Source organism: Panthera uncia (genome assembly GCF_023721935.1).
Source record: "Panthera uncia isolate 11264 chromosome A3 unlocalized genomic scaffold, Puncia_PCG_1.0 HiC_scaffold_12, whole genome shotgun sequence".
Taxonomy (NCBI): Eukaryota; Metazoa; Chordata; class Mammalia; order Carnivora; family Felidae; genus Panthera; species Panthera uncia.
The window spans coordinates 159509-179686 of record NW_026057579.1 but is presented as its reverse complement, the minus strand read 5'-3'; the positions used below and the strand labels follow the sequence as shown (position 1 = coordinate 179686).

The 20178-nt window shown below is 39.1% G+C and overlaps 1 protein-coding gene across 1 annotated transcript in view; it reads right to left on the bottom strand.

The window, feature by feature from the left end:
- DNAH6 (dynein axonemal heavy chain 6) overlaps positions 1 to 20178 on the bottom strand; it is a 217528-nt gene that overhangs the window by 114569 nt on the left and 82781 nt on the right. The window contains exons 27-35 of the mRNA XM_049652036.1: positions 18583 to 18708; positions 18344 to 18499; positions 17898 to 18059; positions 13736 to 13873; positions 12347 to 12514; positions 9469 to 9617; positions 8023 to 8130; positions 3875 to 4430; positions 2936 to 3058 (exon numbers count right to left, since the gene is read on the bottom strand). Coding sequence (XP_049507993.1) covers positions 2936 to 3058; positions 3875 to 4430; positions 8023 to 8130; positions 9469 to 9617; positions 12347 to 12514; positions 13736 to 13873; positions 17898 to 18059; positions 18344 to 18499; positions 18583 to 18708 — 1686 coding nt within the window. The remainder of the gene's footprint in view (positions 1 to 2935; positions 3059 to 3874; positions 4431 to 8022; positions 8131 to 9468; positions 9618 to 12346; positions 12515 to 13735; positions 13874 to 17897; positions 18060 to 18343; positions 18500 to 18582; positions 18709 to 20178) is intronic.

Sequence of the window (20178 nt, the reverse complement as noted above, 5' to 3'; positions counted from 1 at the left end):
CAAGGTTGCAGGATACAGGGTTAATATACGAAAGTCAATTGCTTTCCTATATACCAGCAATAAATGAGTAGAATTTGAAATAGAAAATATAACACCATTTATATTAGCACAAAAAATGAAATACTCAGGTATAATTCTAACAAACTATGAACAAGAGCTAAATAAGGAAAACTACAAGACTCTGATGAAAGAAACCAGAGATGATCTAAGTAAATGGAAAGATATTCAATGTGTATGGATAGGAAGATCCAGTATTATTTAGATGTCAGCACTCCCTAACTTGATCTATAGGTTCAATGTAGTTTGAATCAAAATACCAGCAAGTTAATTTGTGTATATGCACAAATTGATTATAAAGTTTATATGGAGAGGCAAAATACCCAAAATAGCACAATGTTAAAGAATAAAGTTGGAAGAATGACACTATCTAACTTCAAGACTTACTATAAAGCTACAGTAATTAAGACAGCATGGTATTGGCAGAAGCATAGACACATAGATCAATGAAACGAACAGAGAATCCAGAGATAGACCCATACAAATACAGTCAACTGATCTATGACAAAGAAACAAAGGCAATCCATTGGAGAAGGTGCACCTCTGTTTCATTTTCATTCATTTTTAACAAATGGTACTGGAAAAACTGGACATCCATATGCAAAAAAAAAAAAAAAAAAAGATGAACGTAGACACTGATATTATACCTTTCACAAAAATTAACTCAGAATGGATCACAGACCTAAATGTAAAAAGCAAAACTAAAAAAACTTCTGGAAGATAACAGATGAGAAAATCTAGGTGACCTTAGGTTTGGAAATGGTTTTCAGATTCAATGCCAAAAGCACAATCAATGAAAGAAAATTTGCTAAGTTAATTTTAAGATTAAAAACTTGTGTTCTGTGAAAGGTTATTAAGAGAATGAAAAGACAAGCCAAGCTGGGAGACAATTTTTACAAAACACATAACTGACAAAGAACTTGTATCCAAAATATTACAAAGAACTCGTGACACTCAAAAATAGGAAACAACCCAATAAAAAATGAGCAGGATTTGAACAGGCACCTTACCAAAGCAGATATACAGATGGCAAATAAGCATATGAAAAGGCATTCATGATCGCATGAAATGCACATTAATGCATGTTAAAACGAGGAGACATACTTATTAGAATAGCAAAAATCGAAAACATCAACAACACTAACTGCTGGTGAGGATGTGCAGTAAGAATTCTCATTCATCGCTGGTGGGGATGCAAAATGGTACAGCAATTTGGAAGACAAACTGGCAGTTTCTTACAAAGCTAAATAAAATTTTACCATATGATCCAGCAATCACACTCCTAGGTATTTTACCCAAATGAGTTGAAAACTTAAGTCTATATAAAAACTTGCACATGGGTGTGTCCAGGAGCTTTCTTCATAATTGCCAAAACCTGGAAGCAATCAAAATGTCTTCAGTAGTTGAATGGATAAACTTGGTAAATCCACATAATGGAAAATATTCCATTCAGAACCATTCCATTCAGAGCCAAAAAGAAATGAGCTATCAAGTCACGGAAAGACATGGAAAAAACTTAAATGCAAATTATTAAGTGAAAGAAGCCAATTTGAAAAAACCACATACTGTATGATCCCAATGACATCACATTGGAAAAGGCAAAATATGGAGCAGTAGGGAGGGGGTATGGATGGATAAATATGTGGAGCACAGGTTTTAAGTCAGTAGAACTATTATGTATAATACTATAAGGGTGGATACATGACATTACGCATTCATCAAAACCCACACAATTGTACAACACATTTGTAGAACACATTCATACATGAATCCTAATGTGAACTATGCACTTTAGTTAATAATAATGTATCAATATTGTTTCATCAGTTTTGACAAATCACTTTCAACAAATGTACCACACAAATGCAAGATGTTAACAGGAAAAACTATGTTTGGAGGAGAGGGAATATATCAGGACTCTCTGTACTTTCTGTTAAACTTTTATATAAACCTAAAAGTACCCTAAATAATACATTCTATTAATTTAAAAAGAAAAGTAAATTTGGGAAGTTTTAAAATCTTACAGTAGTACATGATACATTCTCAATTCTGAAAATTATTTTCTTTAATAATGTACTCTGAAACTAGAACACATCATTGTTAAAATGTTGATGCCTAAGAATGAAAAAACCAATATTTTTTTAATTCATCTTTGGAGGGGAGAAGCAGAAAGAAGATGGCTTTCTTGGCGGGGGGCGTGGGATGGGGCACAACACTGCAAAAGACCCCTTGTTAAGCTGAGGCAAAGAAAACTCCTATTTTAGAAGGGCGAAGGTGCAGAAGATGATATAGAACTGAATTGTTCCATATAATAACGTAAAAGCTTTCCCTCACTTTGGGTGGAACGTTTCCTCTGAGGTTAAAACACATCTTGGGTCACAGACCTAAGACTGGGTGGGAGGTAAACTGGTTTTCTTTTCTCTCAGCGGTGTTAGGGTCTTCTACAATCTAAATACAATGACAGAGCCTGGACCGAAATGTTCTTTTTCTTCATTGTGATTCCCTCTCACTATCCCCAGCCTTCTGCAAAATCTTTTTTAATGCGGCAGCCTGTTCTGTGTTTGGGGGACTCAGGGAAGCAGTTTGTGCTTGTACTGGAGAGGAACCAACCTGGGGAGGATCCAGGCAGAGTGGGCAGGAATCGGAGCGGCTAGGTAGCCTGGTGGGCTGAGCTTACAAATAATGGGGACAGATTTGGGGAGGATATAAACATTTCTGGAAGATCCCAAGAATTCTTAGGGAGAGGCACTAGGTACAATGCTGGAATTCTCTCCACAAAGTACATGAGGTCTTTGTTAACTTACTGAAATTTGGGCAAGCAAGAGCCTCCATCCATCCTGACAGATGGATGTGTTGTGGAGTATCTGGTTGCACTTACTTTTTTAGAAATATTCTTCATCCATGTTTTAACATAAGGCATCCATTTCAGTTCTTCAGGATCCACAAACACCATTCCACATCGACTGACTGTTGCAGGAGAGGCAACTCTTAGGTCTTGCACCTAAAATTGAAGGGAATTGAACAAAAAAATAGCTAACATAATACTTCCTTATTTTTCCATTTTCAATGTTAATGAGTCACATGTTTAAAGTTAACACTGAAAGGCTTTATATAGAAGAGAGTGTAATCAGAAACGGAGAAGGTAAGTTAAGTGAGGCATTAGGTGAAAAAAAAAACCCACACAAAAATAAGAGGATAATGTCAAATCCTTATGGGAAGGTATAGGTATTTCTTTTTCCTCCTTTGCTTTCCTCTTTTCTCCATTTTCATTCTTGTATCTCACACCTAGCTGAAAGTATCTCACACCTAGCTGAACATAGGACATAGTAGGCATTCAACCCATGTTTGATGAATGAATACAGCAGGAGTGGTATTTTCAGAATATTTTATAGCCGTACTTGGTCCACATTCCTTTTCCAATCCCTTCACTAAACATTCACACTGCAGAGGGGTAATTTTTCATAGTAAATGTAACTTTTTTTTTTTTTTGCTTAACTTAGAAAGCATTTCAAATCATGTAATGTCATCAATATATACGTTAACTACCACCAAAGGAAAGGAAACAAGTGCTGAGGAAGATAGAATTTATTGCATTTCCATTTATAGACAAACAGGAATATTTGAGAGCCTTTGGTTCTCGGGATGCACACTCTACTATAAAAGGACAATTTGATAAGTATGTAAACAATTTAGCATGTGAACAAAACACCATGGGACGCCTTATAGATAGTAAATGCGATATGGGCAAGAAAAAAATTGATGATGGCATACCAGTCTAATGAATGCTTTTGCACCACACTAAGGCATATATATTTACCTCAAAAAGCATGTGGATTTGAGGTGTGAGTTTGATCCTCTCACTGTTAGCCAGGCAAAGCATCTTGTTATCATCCAGCACTGTATTCATATTTTCAATCCAAAGAGCATCCACAGGCCCATCACTGATGATCCATTTATGGTCTTCTGAAGTGTCATTCACAGCTGCTCGGACACTTAGTGCCATCAAACCATCTTTCCACTCCAAGGTTATGTTATTAACTTCACCATATAATTCACCCATTGTAATTGATTTAGGATTAAGAACGTATGTTTTAACTGGTTGGTAAAAGGGGTTGTCTAAACCAAGTTTTTGCAAATTCCCTAAAGTTTCTGCTAGTATTTGGTAAACTGTGGTCTTGCCACCTCCTGTTGGCCCGACTAACATAACACCATGTCTTACCAGCATAGTTTCATAGAACTGTATCACTTTTTTAACCATACATGTCTCAGGCTGAAGATTTTTTTTATTCATGACATCTATAATTGTTGACTGCAATATACCATAATCATGTTCTGGAATTTGGACTCCAGGAAAAAGGTCAGATATAATTCCACTGAAAAAACAAAAATAAAATCATTGGTAATTGATATTTCCCAATATTTATTACAATAACTTATTACAATCATTGATTACAATGAGTCTTATTTTTCTCCTTGATCTTTTCTTCTGAACATGCATAGTACTAGTCTGTCCTATATGTTATAACAGAATCTAACATTTCCCTGATACTGTGTATGCTTTTTTTTCTTGTACCGTAGATCAATGTTCTTAAGTATATTGGGAGCCTTTTGAGGTAAGGAATATCTCTTATGTGTTTGTATTGTTCGTAGTACATTGCATAATACCAAACATATACAAAGTGATTGATTTTTCAGTTTATTCAAAAAAATATATTTAGGGGTGCCTGGGTGGCTTAGTTGGTTAAGCGTCTTACTTCGGTTCAGGTCATGATCTCACGGTTCATAGGTTCGAGCCCCGTGTCTGGCTCTGTGCTGACAGCTGGGAGCCTGGAGTCTGCTTCGGATTCTGTGTCTCCCTCTCTCTCTGCCCCTACCCCCACTCATGCTCTGTCTCTTTCTCAAGAATAAATAAACATTTAAAAAATTAAAAATTATATTAATATCTCAACTTTTTCCAAAAGTATTTATGCATGCTTATAACTATATGGATATTCAGAAAAATAAGATAGAAATAGAAACTAATAGTAGGTAAAAAAAAAGGGGGGGTGGGGAGTAAAGGAAAAATTAACTGTTTCTGTGGGAAGTACTTAATATGGGATATTTCTATGGGTAAAAAAGAAGCTAAATCCCTACCTCATACTATATACACAAATACATTTGTGACACAGTAAAGACTTTAATATAAAATGACAACAAAAATACTAGATGAAAATACAACAGATATGTTTTGTAATACTGTGGTTAAGAAGGTCTTTCTAAGGAAGACAAGAAATCTACAACTATTATTTTAAAGGTAAGGTGAAAAAATAAAAATAAACAAGCAAAAACCCACAAACTTGTGTGAGATAAAAGGCTTTATATATATAAACTTAAAGAATGATAGACTTAGTGCTGCCTGGGTGGCTCAGTCAGTTAAGTGTCCAACTCTTGATTTTGGCTCAGGCCATGATCTCATGGTTGTGGGATCGAGCCCCAAGTTGGGCTCTGTGCTGGGCATGAAGCCTGCTTAGGATTGTCTTGCTCTTTCCCTCACTCTCTGCCTTTCTCTCTCTCTCTCTCAAAAAAAATGAATAATAGACAAGTATTTCCAACTTTTATACCAGATAAAGTTTGTGATTTCCTACAAATCAATAAGAAAAAGGACACAACAGAAATATGCTCTAAAAATAATAAATATAAATGATTAATGAACACAAGAAATAATGCTCAATGGCACTAATAATTAAAGAAATGCATATTAAAGAGGATATAACTTTTGGTCTCTCTCTAAAACATTTAAGAGGCAAAAGGTATAGTCATAAAATCATTTATATAAAGGGGCGTCTGGGTGACTCAGTCAGTTGTGTCCAACTATTATTTATTTCAGCTCAGGTCATGATCTCATGGTTTGTGAGTTCAAGCCCCACATCAGGCTCTGTGCTGACAGCGTGAAGACTGCTTGGGATTCTCTCTCTTTCTCTCTCTGACGCTCTCTCGCTTGTGCTCGCCCTCAAAACAAATAAATAAAACTTAAAAAAATAAATAAAAGAGAAATCTTTAAAAAATAAAATCATTTATATAAATATAAATGTCTTTGGACATCTTAATAGAATCTATCTAAATTAAAAATGCCCATGCTCTATAAAACCTAGGAAACTTACTAAAACTCATTTATAGAAGTATCACACGTGTGCAAAGATAAATGCATAGGAATTTTCATCACTGTGTTCTGTCAAAAGGGAGTAGACATGTGTTCTGGAAATCAGAAGATCTGACAGAGGACAAAAGCCAAGGGAACTCCAGCATAGTCATAAATGGACATCCCAGGATGACCAGTGCTCACCAGGGCAATGGGCAGGTAGTCCAGATTAGAGCAGGAGGACAGGGGCTCCAAGGAGACACATTTGATAGAATGTTTTATATAATTGAAGAGGTTTTTTTTTTTAATTTTTTTGTTAAAAATTTTTTTAATGTTTATTTTTGAGAGGGGGGGCACATGGGGGAAGGGGCAGAGAGAGAGGAAGACACAGAATCTGTAGCAGGATCCTGGCTCTGAGCTGTCAGCACAGAGCCCGATGCAGGGTTCAAACCCATGAACCGTGAGATCATGACCTGAGCTGATGTCGGATGCTTAACCGACTGAGCCACACAGGAGCCACAGAAGAGTTTTTGTTTTGTTTTGTTTTGTTTTTAAGGAGATTTACACATACCCTGGGAGAATTTGAAAATAAATTATTGATAGATTTATACAAAAGCAGGTAAAAGATTAAAAAAATAAAAACTAAGGCAATTAACAAATGCAGGGATAAGAAAAAAAAAACAAGAGAAACATAGCTCAGCTGTGGATACTATTTATATAGCTATAATAAATTATCGAAACCCTGAGGGCGGCTGGGTGGCTCAGTCGGTTGAGTGTCTGATTCCTGTTTTTGGCTCAGGTCATGATCCCAGGGTCATGGATCAAGCCCTGTGTTGGGCTCCACGCTGAGCAGGGAGCCTGCGTAACATTCTCTCTCTCTCCCTCTGCCCCTCTCCCACTTCTATTTTCTGTCTAAAAAAATTTTTTTTAATTATGGTAACCCTGGACATTTAGCTCAAGTTAGACTGCAATATAACTATGGATAGGATGGGTAGAGGGAAAGAGGTGTATGCGCATATCCTCATCTCCCATTTACCAACTTTACAGATCATACCTAAAACTGAAAAACCAAGAAATAGCATAAATACGGTACTAAAAAATATGGGGAAATAACATAACAAGCAAACAAACAAAACAATTGAAAAATGATTGCCTTTGGGAAGTGGGAGTTGGTGAAGGGCACAGAACTATTGTTTCTCATGAGACTAATTTATGATGCTTAAAAATTTTTTTATGTTTATTTTTTTGAGAGAGGACAGAGGAGAGAGAGAGAGAGAGAGAGCACAAGCAGGGGAGGGGCAGAGAGGAGAGACAGAATCCCAAGCAGGGTTCACACCATCAGAGCAGAGCCCGATGTGGGGCTCAAACCCACAAACCATGGATCATGACCTGAGCTGAGATCAAGAATCAGGTGCTCAACTGACTGCACCCCCCAGGCACCGCTGTGATGCTTTTTAAAACTACATACACATATGGCTTGGATAAACATAAAATTTAATAGTAAAAGTAGAAATAGATAAAAGTTCAATCACATTTTATGTTAAGCCCCGAGTCTTATGTTTTGGGTTCAAGAGTTTTTCTTAGGTCAGGAATTTGTAACCGAATGCTAATTTGTATAACATATAGCCTAGTGACCAGTATTTTGAAAAATAAAAATAAAAAAGATTGGATTGATGCTTAAACTTTACTATCTTTATTTTAAATTAGTATTTTTTAAACTGCAATAAGTATCTCTAGAAAAGATGAGAAAGTTATTACCTTGTTAGAGACAGACATAACTGAAGAGAAGACTATCCTTTATCTCTACACAGCAGCTATGTTTTATCCTGTAACATCTAGAAACTTACCTGAACAGAATAGCATCATCTGTTAGGAATTTTGGCAAGTTGGAGTCTCGTAAAGCTCTTATCAATACCACATCTTCACTTAAGTGTGGATTCTCCCTTTTTAAGGACCTAAATTAAAGGAATAATTCAGATGATGTTTGTGGGAACCTAATACTGAGCATGATTTTCCAAACCTGTGGGTCAGGGATTCCCCTTGCAAAAAGCTGTGGAGGGCACCCCCCTGTGGATTCCTGCTGGAAAGAGAGGATCATTTTTCCTTGCATGGCCAGCATCCACATCCACCAGAGAGCAAGGACAGGTCAGGAACTGGCTACACAGCCTGGAGAATGAGAAGGTATTTTTTCAACTTCCCCCCATCAATCCAGACTTTATCCAACCTGAATTTATAGTTCCCTGAATGCATCATAATGATTCACAGCCCTATGACTTTCTTTTTTCTCAGCCCAGAAGGTCCTTCTTTGCTCTTTTGACACCCCTTATTTCTCCTTCAAACTCCAGCCCAGTTACTCTCATCCTCCAGATACTTCCTCCATGACCCTCCACAGTGAACCTCGGGCATGGCCCTATGGTTGCCCCATTCATGTATCCTAGATGACTGCTCCTGTGTCTGTCTCACCCACTGGTCTGTAGTTGTATTCTTGGGAGTGCACGAGTATCTGAACTCCTTAGTGTCCTTGGTCTTTACATGGCACTCCTGTAAAGGGGAGAAATACTGTATCTGGGAGGTTGAAAGAAAGAACAGAGAAGGGCAAGGAGACGTGGGTAGAGCCCAGGGATACAGGGGCTAGGCAGAAAAGGCCCTGGATGTGTGGAGCCTGAGCCAGTGAGTCTAAAAAGAAGAGACAGATTCCCTCAGAGACTCTGGATAAAGTAGGGGTTTCAGAGGTAGGAGCCTCAAGAAGTTACAAAGGGAGAAGCCGGGGCCTGAAAAGAAGAAACCAGAAAGTTGCTTTACTAGAAACTACAAAGAAGCTCAGTCATGGACCATGCTGTAAAAGCAGAGGCAGAGGCTAAGATATAAGCCTCGAACAAGGGCAGAAAAATGAAACCAAACTTCCTCTCAGAGCTTTGGGCTTTGTCAGGTGACACATATAACTTAAATTACTGTATATGCATAACAAATGGTACCTTTTAAGTCTAGTCATCCTACCTCATAGTGGTAAAGGCTTCTGTACTCTAAACACAAATGTATGTGATGAGTTCAGGGGAAATGAAAGCTAGTGGAAGCCTCATTGAGACTCAGGTTCAGTGTGGGGCCAACCAGAACTGTCAGGAGATGAGGAGATGCCTCCTTTGACTGTGGCATGGGAGTCAAGGTAAAATGATGACAGCGGCTGCTAACATTTACCACTCTCTACGTTGCTTTAAGAGCCGTCTGTGAATTAGTCATTTAATGCTTTGATTACATGGTTTGGAATTTCACTCTTGACCACTTTGGTTTCTTACCCAGCCATGACCAGTACAGACTTCACAGCTCTCATGCCAAAGTCATAGTGATCCTGCTGAGAGAGCTGTTCACTGCAAAGCTTATACATTTGAGTCATTTTTCTGGCTAATATTTTACTGGATTCAAATCCTTCAGAATATAGAATTACCTAGAATAGAAAAGAACAATGCAATACTTCTTATATTGTATGGAGAGCAATAGATTAGCATAATACCAATGTGTTCAAAATCTACTTTAGGCATTATACCTCTCCAAGTTGTTATATCATTTAACAAAGAAATGTGACGATTGAAGGGAAATGGGTTTTCTGTGTTACAGGAAGGCAAAAGGTGGGATATCCTACAGGGATGTCGGGGCACTGATTTTGCTTTCCTTCTATGGATGAAGATGTGGTTGGTGACATTTGGTTCAAGAGGCAGCAGAACCCACTGCTTGAAAATGCTCACATCATGGAGGTTGGATGGTGTTGTAAGGCCTGAGTACAAAGGCAAGACTTGAGTTTCTCTGGTCTGACAGGAACTCCACCCTGTAGACAGAATCAGTGATAGCTGTGTTCTCCCTTTAGACTCCCTGAATATCAAGGGAAGCTATGCAGATTTGCAGCCTCTCCTCTGCGATAGGAGGCTACCTTGCTTCTGACAAGTTTCTGCATTCTTGGTTAAAGAAATTGGATGACGACAGTCTAGGGGAGTGTGGACCCTTTCTCCAATCCATAACCTACTCAAATCACTGTGGTTGGCTTCAGAATCAGGATTTGAAAAGATGTAGACATTTCTTTCTTTATTTTTTAATTTTTTTTAACATTTATTTATTTTTGAGAGAAAGAGAGAGACAGCATATGAGCAGGGGAGGGGCAGAGAGAGAGGAAGACACAGAATCCAAAACAGGCTCCAGGCTCTGAGCTGACAGCAGAGCCCGACGCGAGGCTGGGACTCATGAACTATGAGATCATGACCCGAGCTGAAGTCGGACGCTTAACCGACTGAGCCACCCAGGCGCCCCATGAAATGATGTAGACATTTCTTACTGGTGTTGGTTTTGCTTATTGCTCTATCACTGTAAATGAGCATAGTACTCTGCACATTGCAGGTAATTAAAAATATTAAAAATATTTATTGTGGACATACCCTGATTCACTAAAATCTGTAGCAACAGTAGTAATAGCACTCAGAAGACTGGATTTTTAAATTTCTCCAGTTGATTATTGAGTAATAGAACAACAGGACAAAGAATGAGATGTGAACAAAATTTTGGACTGAGTTCTAAACCTGGTTTTCTTCCTGCCAGCTCTGGACAATGAGCAAGTCATTTATTGTCCCTGTCTATACATGGTCTAAAGGGAAGACAGCACCTGCATTAACTACCCACCACCCCACCATACCCACAGGGGGTGCTGGAAAACCCATGAGATTCTGTAAGCATTATACTGGGAAAAGTTATAGGATCTGGTATGCTCTATTCTATTCTTAGGTAATTACTTTTACTTCATATAGAAGAATACTTTAAACTAGCTGTTAGTAAAGGAATTTATTAGCCACACGAGTAATCTGTGCTTTGTGAGAAATTCCATTCTTTTTTTTTTTAATTAAAAAATTTTTTAATGTTTATTTATTTTTGAGGGAGAGAGACAGGGTGCGAGCAAGGGAGGGTCAGAGAGAAAGGGAGACACAGAATCCAAAGCAGGCTCCAGCCTCTGAGCTGTCAGCACAGAGCCTGATGCAAGGCCTGAACTCACAAACTGTGAGATTATGACCTGAGCTGAAGTGGGATGCTTAACAGACTGAGCCACCCAGGCACCCCAAGAAATTCCATTCTAAAGCCAGAGACTGCATCAGATTCCACAGATTAAGGGCTCAGTCCTACAAGAATGCCTCCCATCCTCCACTTCAGATGCTAGTCTCAAGTCCAAGGTGTTATCTGTACTTCTGACTGACTGTTTACAGATTGGAGGTTCCAACGACCTCCTGCTTAGGTACTTTTAATTTGCTAGAGCAGCTCACAGAACTCAGGAAAACATTTACTAGTTTATTCAAGATAAAGGACATGAATCAATAGACAGATGGGAGAGATGCATAGGGTAGGGTATGGAGTCAGGGCTCAGAGCTTCCATGCCCTGTCCAGGTGCACCCCTCTTCCCAATCTCCACGTGTTCACCAACCCACAAGCTCTGTGAACCCAGTCCTTTTGGGTCTTTATAGAGGCTTCATTACATAGTCATGATTGACTTAAGTCAATGGCCTTTGGCTGATCCAACCTCCAGCTCCTCTCCCCTCCCCAGAGGGCAGGGCATGGGACCTGAAGTTCCAACCCTGTAATCATAGGGTTGGTTGCCTGGTAACCAGCCCCCCATCCTTAGGTTGCCTAATGGCTTTCAAAAGTCACTTCATTAACATAAAAAAATATACTCGAAAACCCCTTATCACAGGAAATTCCAAGGCTTATAGGAGCTGTGGATGAAGCCAGGAGCTGGTAGGAGCCAGAAAACATGGATATTAGCCATTTGAATGACTAAAGATACATTTCTTATAAATCACAATATCACAATAGTATTTTTAGAATGAATCCAGACATTTTAGTTCTTAGACATTAACTGATAAGCTCCAATGAACTGGTTAATTAAATTCATTGATTCATTCCAGTTTTAGGGGTCTACTGTATTCCAGATACCATTGTGGGATATAGCAGTTACACACACACACACACACACACACACACACACACACACTAGGTGATAACAATCATACCTACATTTCAGAGCAAACAATAATGTGTAACTTTTGCCAGGGTGCAACCATAAAGGAAACTTTCTACCTCAATAGAATCAAAGGGCAAATAAAACATGATTGATTTTTTTCTGCTTTATAATGTGAAGCTCACCTCTGCAATCAAAGCATAATTTGGAACCATCATTGCAAAGGGTCTAAACAGGGCCTTCAAATTATCTGGCAATTCAGTTCTGCCTGCGTATCCAGGATTCATTGTGATAAAAGCTGCACAAGTCATAACCAACTTTATTTCCCGGCCCTCAAACATGAATCTAGATAGCTTTTAAAGAGAAGAGAAAATATAAGTGAATACTGCTCCAGACATTTGGAAATTCTTTCACATACCACTTGAGTACAAAACTTGTCTATGGGACATTCAAGCAAAGACAACTAGCCCAGGGAATCCTGCTGTTGGACAAGAGGGAATGTTTCTCTCCTGATCCTATCCTACCCCCTCCCAATTTCTTTTGGGCTCGGTATTTCCTGCTTTCTGCCTCCCTGTCCTTGCTTTGCCCAAATGGTCTCTTCCTTTCTGGTCCAGTCCTGCAATATTTGAGGCCTCAACCTCTTTTGCTGAGACTTCCCAATTCAGGTTAGATTTCATGGCTCTTAAACCTTCTCCACCCCTACTGTCTGGTATTCCCCCAGAAACTCTAATGGGATCTTAGTCCTTGGGTGTTTGAGGCCCCACTGATACTACTGGCACCGCCCCTTCACATTTACTCAAGGCCAAACACCTGTTGAGCATCTGCTGCAGGTGAGGCGAGGGGTTAGGTATGGAGGTGGAGAGCCGAAAACTCACTCCTGAGCCCTAGAGAAGCTCCCAGGCCTGTGGTGTGGAGTCAGATGTGGAAACTGTGACCATGCAGTGTTACAGATGCTACGCTGGAGGTGTGTGCAAAGTCAACAGGAGAAGCAGGGTAGCCTGCTTGGGACATGAAGGAGGGCATTTCATGTGCACAAGCAGGGGCAGCCATCTGGTCAAAGGAAGCAGAAACAAGAAGCAGCATAGTGTGTTCAGGAGAGGACCAGTGATTCACTTTGGTAAAGGGTAAAGTTCCACGAGGAAAGCATAGCTAGACTGAGGCCTGAGAATCAAGAGTCTTATATGCCAAAGGCAAGAACAAGAAATGGGAAGGGGAAAAGAGGAGGTGGAAGGGACAGGGTGTGGGTGCACGCTTGCCTCTGTGTGTGTGTGTGTGTGTGTGTGTGTGTGTGTGTGTGTGTGGTGGGTGGGAAGAACAGAGCTCTTCAAGGGTAGGGACTGAGTCTCAACATGTCTGTATCTGTAGGTCCCCACATAGTGTCTGACATACTGTGTTTCCTGGATGAAGAATTAATTCACTCAAACTAAGTCTTATTGCCATTGGACTCACCAGTTACACTGGAAACATGGGTAGACATGTTAAATCAGCACTGTCCTTACTAAAATGCAACATGCTGTCAGTTAGTTACAGACTTAAGAAATGCTACCTCCATGGACAATTGCCCCAGGGCTTACCTTTGCAGCTTTGGCATTCCTAATAGTGATGAGCTGCTGTGCGATGACCGACAAAACTTCTATGTCGATTCGATTAAATTCATCAAAGCAGCACCAGGCCCCTGATTGGGCCAGACCGCTGAAGAAGCGCCCCATCATCTGAAATGAAGATAATGCCATTCAACTTTGTGTTGCACAGCTGAACACCTTCAAAAGTTAAATTCTGAGCAGAATATTAACATGAGGTGGTATCTGCAAATAAACAATATTTTTATATGAATCCTGGGCTATGTTAGAAGTTAGTGCCTTTACGTAAGAGGTCCAGAGTTTCTGAGTCAGCTGGTCTGCTTGTAGGGCATTTCTAACAAGTTGCCAGGTGATGATAATGCTGGTGGTCCAGAGTTAACACTTTGAGAACCACTGCTCTAGAACTTGGCTTCTCAAAGTGAACCGGTATCAGTTGACATCACCTGGGAGGATTTTAGAAATGCAAAAATCTCAGGCCTTCCCCTTGATCTCCAGAGTCAGAATATGCACTGTAATGAGATCTTCAGGTGATTCACCAGCACATTAAAGCTGTTCTAGAAAAACAGTGAAAAACACAGTTCTAGAAGAAAGTTGAAAAGGAACTGAAAAACAACCCATTAATCCTGATGCTTGGAATGTGCTCCTTTGTCTTTTTTTTTTTTTTTTTTTTTTAGTTTTTATTTAAATTCCAGTTAGTTGACATACAGTGTAAGAATATTTTTGGGTGTACAATATAGTGATTCAACACATACAACACCAGTGCTCATCACAATGCGCACACTCCTTAATCCCCATCACATGTTCCACCCATTTCCACCCACCCCCCCACATCCCCTCTGGTGACACATGAGTTTGTTCCCTACAGTTAAGAGTCCGTTTCTTGGTTTGCCTCGCTCTCTCTCTTTTTTCCCTGTTGCTTATTTATTTTGTTTCTTAAATCGCACATATGAGTGAAATCATATGGTATTTGTCTTGGAATGTGTTCCATTGAATGGCAAAGGCTTCATGACCCATGTATTGATCCTTCTCTATGAGCCTGATTATGCCATTAAATTCCATTATGGAAAAAAATTAAAAAAAAATAAATTCCATTATGAATCATCCTTGATACTGTAAGTGGTATATAATGGGTTTATGTTTTTATATTCACCGCCCCCCCCGCCGCCGACAAAGCAAAGAAGGCATAATTGTAGGTATAGAATAGCACAACTTCATAAACCTTGACATGGTAAGACAAAATTATACAAACCAATGAAAATCAGAAAGTGAAGTTGGAACAGAAAGTTGGAAGGTCATATCTAATAAACTCTTGACTTCATAAGTTGGCAGATAATGTCCAAAGTTGATATATACAAATATAGTAATAAACACATGTTCTTACAGATAATAGCAATCACCAGAAGTAAAAACAAATACAATCAGAAAACTGGTCTCTGGAGGGTGGAAGTGAATGATGTGACTAGGGACAAAATCTGTTATTTTTAACTTTGGATCCTTCTGTTCAGTTTCAATTTTTCCACATGTAGATATTTAATTTTAAACGGTTAGTTTAATAAATCCTTATGGAACAAGGTGGAGTATAAAAAAGAATAAATAAATACTTAAGGGGCGCCTGGCAGGCTCAGTCAGAGGAGCATGTGATTCTTGATCTTGGGGTCATGAGTTCAAGCCCCACGTGGGGTATAGAGATTACTTAATCAATAAAACTTAAAAAAAAAAAAGAATAAATACTTAAATTTTTTATCATTGGATGTAATTGGTACTTCAGGGATCATCAAACTATGGACCACAGCCGTATCTAGCCCAACACCTGGTTTGTGAATGGAGTTTTACAGGAACACAGCCACATTCATTCATGATATATTATATTTGCATATGGTCTGTGGCTGCTTTCATGCCACAACGGCAGAAAAAACGACGAGTTGCAAGTCCATAGTATTTACCACTTGGTCTTTTCCAGAAAGTTTGCTGACTCCTGCTCTAGAGTCTAAGATAAATGAATCATGTATTTATATCCTGTGGCTTTAAGTGTCTCATAGCATACACTCATGCCTTTGGGAGTGCACATCTCCCAGGAATGACTGAGCCTAACTGATGACTGAAAAATCACTGAAAAATGGATTTGGATGTATAAATCCAAATTTTGAATTGAGAAGATCTAAAACAATCAGAATTATTATGTCCCAAATTAAAAAAAAATCATCACTATCATAAAATCTGATGCATCTCTGCTGAGATAATGAGGTCACTTAACATAGTGGGAACAGATTCCCATAACTTGGAGATGTTGGGGAGCATAAATTCTTCCACAGATTACTGATGGCAGTTTCCCATATTCTTTCCTGGTGTACCCAGAGGCCCCCTCTGTCACCCTGCTCTGAAGGTAGAGGGGTCACCTTTCCTGATTACCTCTCCCAAGGTTTAGTCCCTTGTTGCTCTCTTGTTCTGCTACTGTGAAACAACTTTCTGCCTGTATTGGACTTCCACTGTTTTTTGTTGTTGTTGTTGTTTATTAATAAAAAGACATTTCCAGCAACATCTTTTTTCTCCTAAATTTTAAAAAAGGAGCAGGGTTTTTAAAGAACATATCCTATGAAACACTATTTTCTGAAGATGCTTCTGAAAAATAAGTATGATTTACTCTGTAAAAATGAATGAATTATGGGGCACCTGGGTGGCTCAGTCAGCTGAGCATCCGACTTCACCTCAGGTCATGATCTTGTGGTTTGTGAGTTCAAACCCCATGTTGGGCTCTGCACTGACAGGTCAGAGCCTGGAGCCTGCTTCAGATTCTGTGTCTCCCTCTCTCTGCCCCTCCCCGACTCACACTCTGTTTCTCTCTCTCTGGAAAAAAAAAAAAATAAATAAATAAATAAATAAATAAAGTAAACATTAAAAAAATTTTTTTAAATTTTTTTTTAACATTTATTTATTTTTGAAACAGAGCATGAATGGGGGAGGGTCAGAGAGAGAGGGAGACACAGAATCTGAAACAGGCTCCAGGCTCTGAGCAGTCAGCCCAGAGCCCGACACGGGGCTCGAACTCACAGACCGCAAGATCCTGACCTGAGCCGAAGTAGGACGCTTAACCACTGAGCCACCCAGGCGCCCCTAAAAATTTTTTTTAAATGAATGAATTACAATTTATTTGTACAATTCAAATGATTATATTCTAAATTTGGACAACATACAGGTATTTGTGTAACTTTCAGAAAAAGGAAACTAATAGCTCTGTGTATTAGTGACTAAAAGGCACTTTGGTCAAATATATTTAGGATTTGCTGAATTAAATAAAGCTAAACAGATTTCCTGACTGTGGGACTTCATAAAGTGTTAAAATACTACTTTGTGTTGTGAAAACCTGGAAGGAGAATAAGGCATAGGGGTCCTGTGACCCAAAACTTTGAGAAATACTATACTGAAAAATCTTACCATGAATTTTCACCTCCTACATATTTCATTTTTAGGACTTATTTTGTGTATTAGAGTAGGTTCTATGCCCGACGTGGGGCTTGAACTCGGGGCCAGGAGATCCAGAGTCACATGCTTTACCGACTGAGCCATTCAGGTGCTCCCACATATTTTATTTTTAGTGCATAACTCTCTGCATTGCTCTTCTCTTCCTGTAAGCATATTCCTTGTTCCTAGATTTCCCTGCTATTGTATCTTATACCTCATCTCTCTTCTTTCCACTTAGTAACATGACAGATTTTTTTTAAAGTTTATTTTGTTATTTATTTTGAGAGAGAGGGAAAGCACGACTCGGGGAGAGGTAGAGACAGAGAGAATCCCAAGCAGGCCCTGTACTGTCAGCATAGAGCCTGATGCAGGACTTGAACTCACGGACCATGAAATCATGACCTGAGCTGAAGTCGATGCTTAAACAACTGAGTCACCCAGATGCCCCCATAAGCAGATTTTTTATTTTACCACCATTTGATAGATCCTCTTGTGGCCTTGGTTCCTACCTGGACCACTCAGCCCACCTTGTGTTGACTCTTCTCCTTTGCTCTATTTATCCCACTTTGACCATCCTTTGCCCTATCAGCTTCCCCTTGCTTGCCATCACCCCCCTTCTCCTTTTTTTGTCATGCCATGTTGCAAGTGAGAAAACCCATAAAGCACTTAATGTCAGTGTTAGGTGCTGGGACTGTACCTTGTAGTCCAAACCATCGGAGCAGTTGAAGACCACACACTGGATGGCAAGAGCTTTAGCTAGGTCTTTGGTTGTCTCTGTTTTCCCAGTGCCAGCAGGACCAGCTGGTGCACCTCCCAGGTCAAGCTGCAAAGCCCCCATGAGGCAAAGGTAACAGCGATCCTGAAGAAATGCATACATTGTCATTATTGAAGGGAACTGACTCAAGCCACACATTTATAAGCCCCTTCCCTTCTACAGGAGGAGGGTCATTATTTTCCATGAAAGGTTTTATAGCAGTTGAGATATACTCAAAGATCCAGGTACATGATTAATGATGCAGATCTCTGCTTCACAGAGATGTATTCACGGCAAATCCTTTCAAGAGTTAAGGTTGGATGAAACTTTTCAAGACTATTTTAAGAAAGCATTTGTGTCATGGTTAACCTAAGTCATCAGTAACTTACTGTGAGAGGAGTAATGACTAGTCTTGGGCATGCACCCAAATACTCGTAGCCATAGGTGTACTGAGAGAGCGCCATCCGAGCCACGCAATTATCCTGATCTATGTCCCAGTAGTAGCGCAGTTGTCTCTGCCAGTCAAAGGAATCCACTTCCTCTACCTACGTAAGTGGTAACAATGATACATATATTAGATGCACTAATTTCAGGAAGAAATATATGCTGTCACTTAAATAAAAGTTACCTTGGCTTGAACAAGTTCGGTGACTATGTCTCTTGCATGTACATCAATAGTAATTAAGGCAGTTATGATATTTCTGTGTAATTTTGGAAGACTGCCTCGAACTGTTGCTGCCAGGGCATTTAATCTCTACAAATCAAAAGAAAAATGGTCATAATGGATTTTCAAAAATCAGCTTACATATCTATTTGTTAAAACTATTTTTCTATCTTTTTACTATTGAATTTGGAGTAGACATTTGCCAAAACTAATTTTAAGAATCTATAATTCCATGACCAAACAGGACAACAGTTTAACTTGCTTAATTCCTAGATTCCTAGATGACTTCTATGAAGTACATACTATCTTTACCCTCATTTTATATTAGAGGAAACTAAGTGTCAAAGAGGGTAAGTAACTTGATGGCAGCCACACAGTTATGAGGTGGCAAAAATGAGACTTGAGTAGACATCTGCCTCGCAGAAAGCCTATGCTCTTAACCACCATGTGATAATGTCTCTAGAGAAGACTGTTTTCCCTAAAAATTAAACATGATTAAGGCAGTACTCCTCATTTTCAGGGGTAATTTTTCCTTTGTAAGCAGAAAACCTGAGCATTTAAAATGTTTTTTACTGTTTATTTATTTTTGAGAGAGAAAAAGAGAGAGAGTGTGAGCCAGGGAAGGGCAGAACAAGAGGAAGACACAGAATTGGAAGCAGGCTCTAGGCTCTGAGGTGTCAGCACAGAGCCCGTTGCAGGGCTCAAACTCACAAACCATGAGATCATGACCTGAGCCAAAGTTGGATGCTTAACCAACTGAGCCACACAGGTGCCCCAAGAAAATCTGAGTATTTTAAATAAGCCAATGATTGATTAAATGAGAGCATCTTTGTACAGACTGTGCTCCTAATTCTCACATAAATGGTTCAATCTTTTCTAAGGAGAGTAGTGCCTCTGAAGGCCTTCTGCTCTGATGAATTTTCTCACATGCTGACCTTGATCAGGGACCATCTCTACACAGAGGTCAAGGGAACTTTCCATACAGAGTCTTTTCTCTTCTCTGGGGCTGTGTGGCATGACATTCTATGAGGTCCTCAAGAGATAGTGTTCTCTCATCTCAAGAAAGTTGTTTCTTCCCTTTTCTGTTTCAAAGGTAATTAAAAAAAAGCCACCTTGTTTGGAAGTAGAACTAAATTTGGAATTAAAGATTAGGCATAGCTGTAAAATGGCATTTCCAAACTATAGCTTAAAAATTCTTGTAGAATGGTATTTGGATTCAGTTATTTATTGTTTTATTGATGGCTGCCTAAGGATTCTCTAGAATAGTAGAAAAGCACATCTTGAGCCTAAGAATAGAAATATCACAAATCCTGGAGTTTTCCTGGATTGAATAAAAGCTTCTGTGAGAGTTATCCAAGGCCTAGTAAACACAAAGTCTCCTTAAATCTTCCAAACCATCATAATTCTGAGATTTTCCTCTTAAATTCTTTCATCCAATTTTATAAGTATTCGTATAAATACTACACAAATATTAAGATAGTATCCTTAAGAAAACCTGAACATAAATGGTTTTAGTAAGAACCCCCAAAGCTCTGTAAGTCATGTCAGAGCATTAAAATT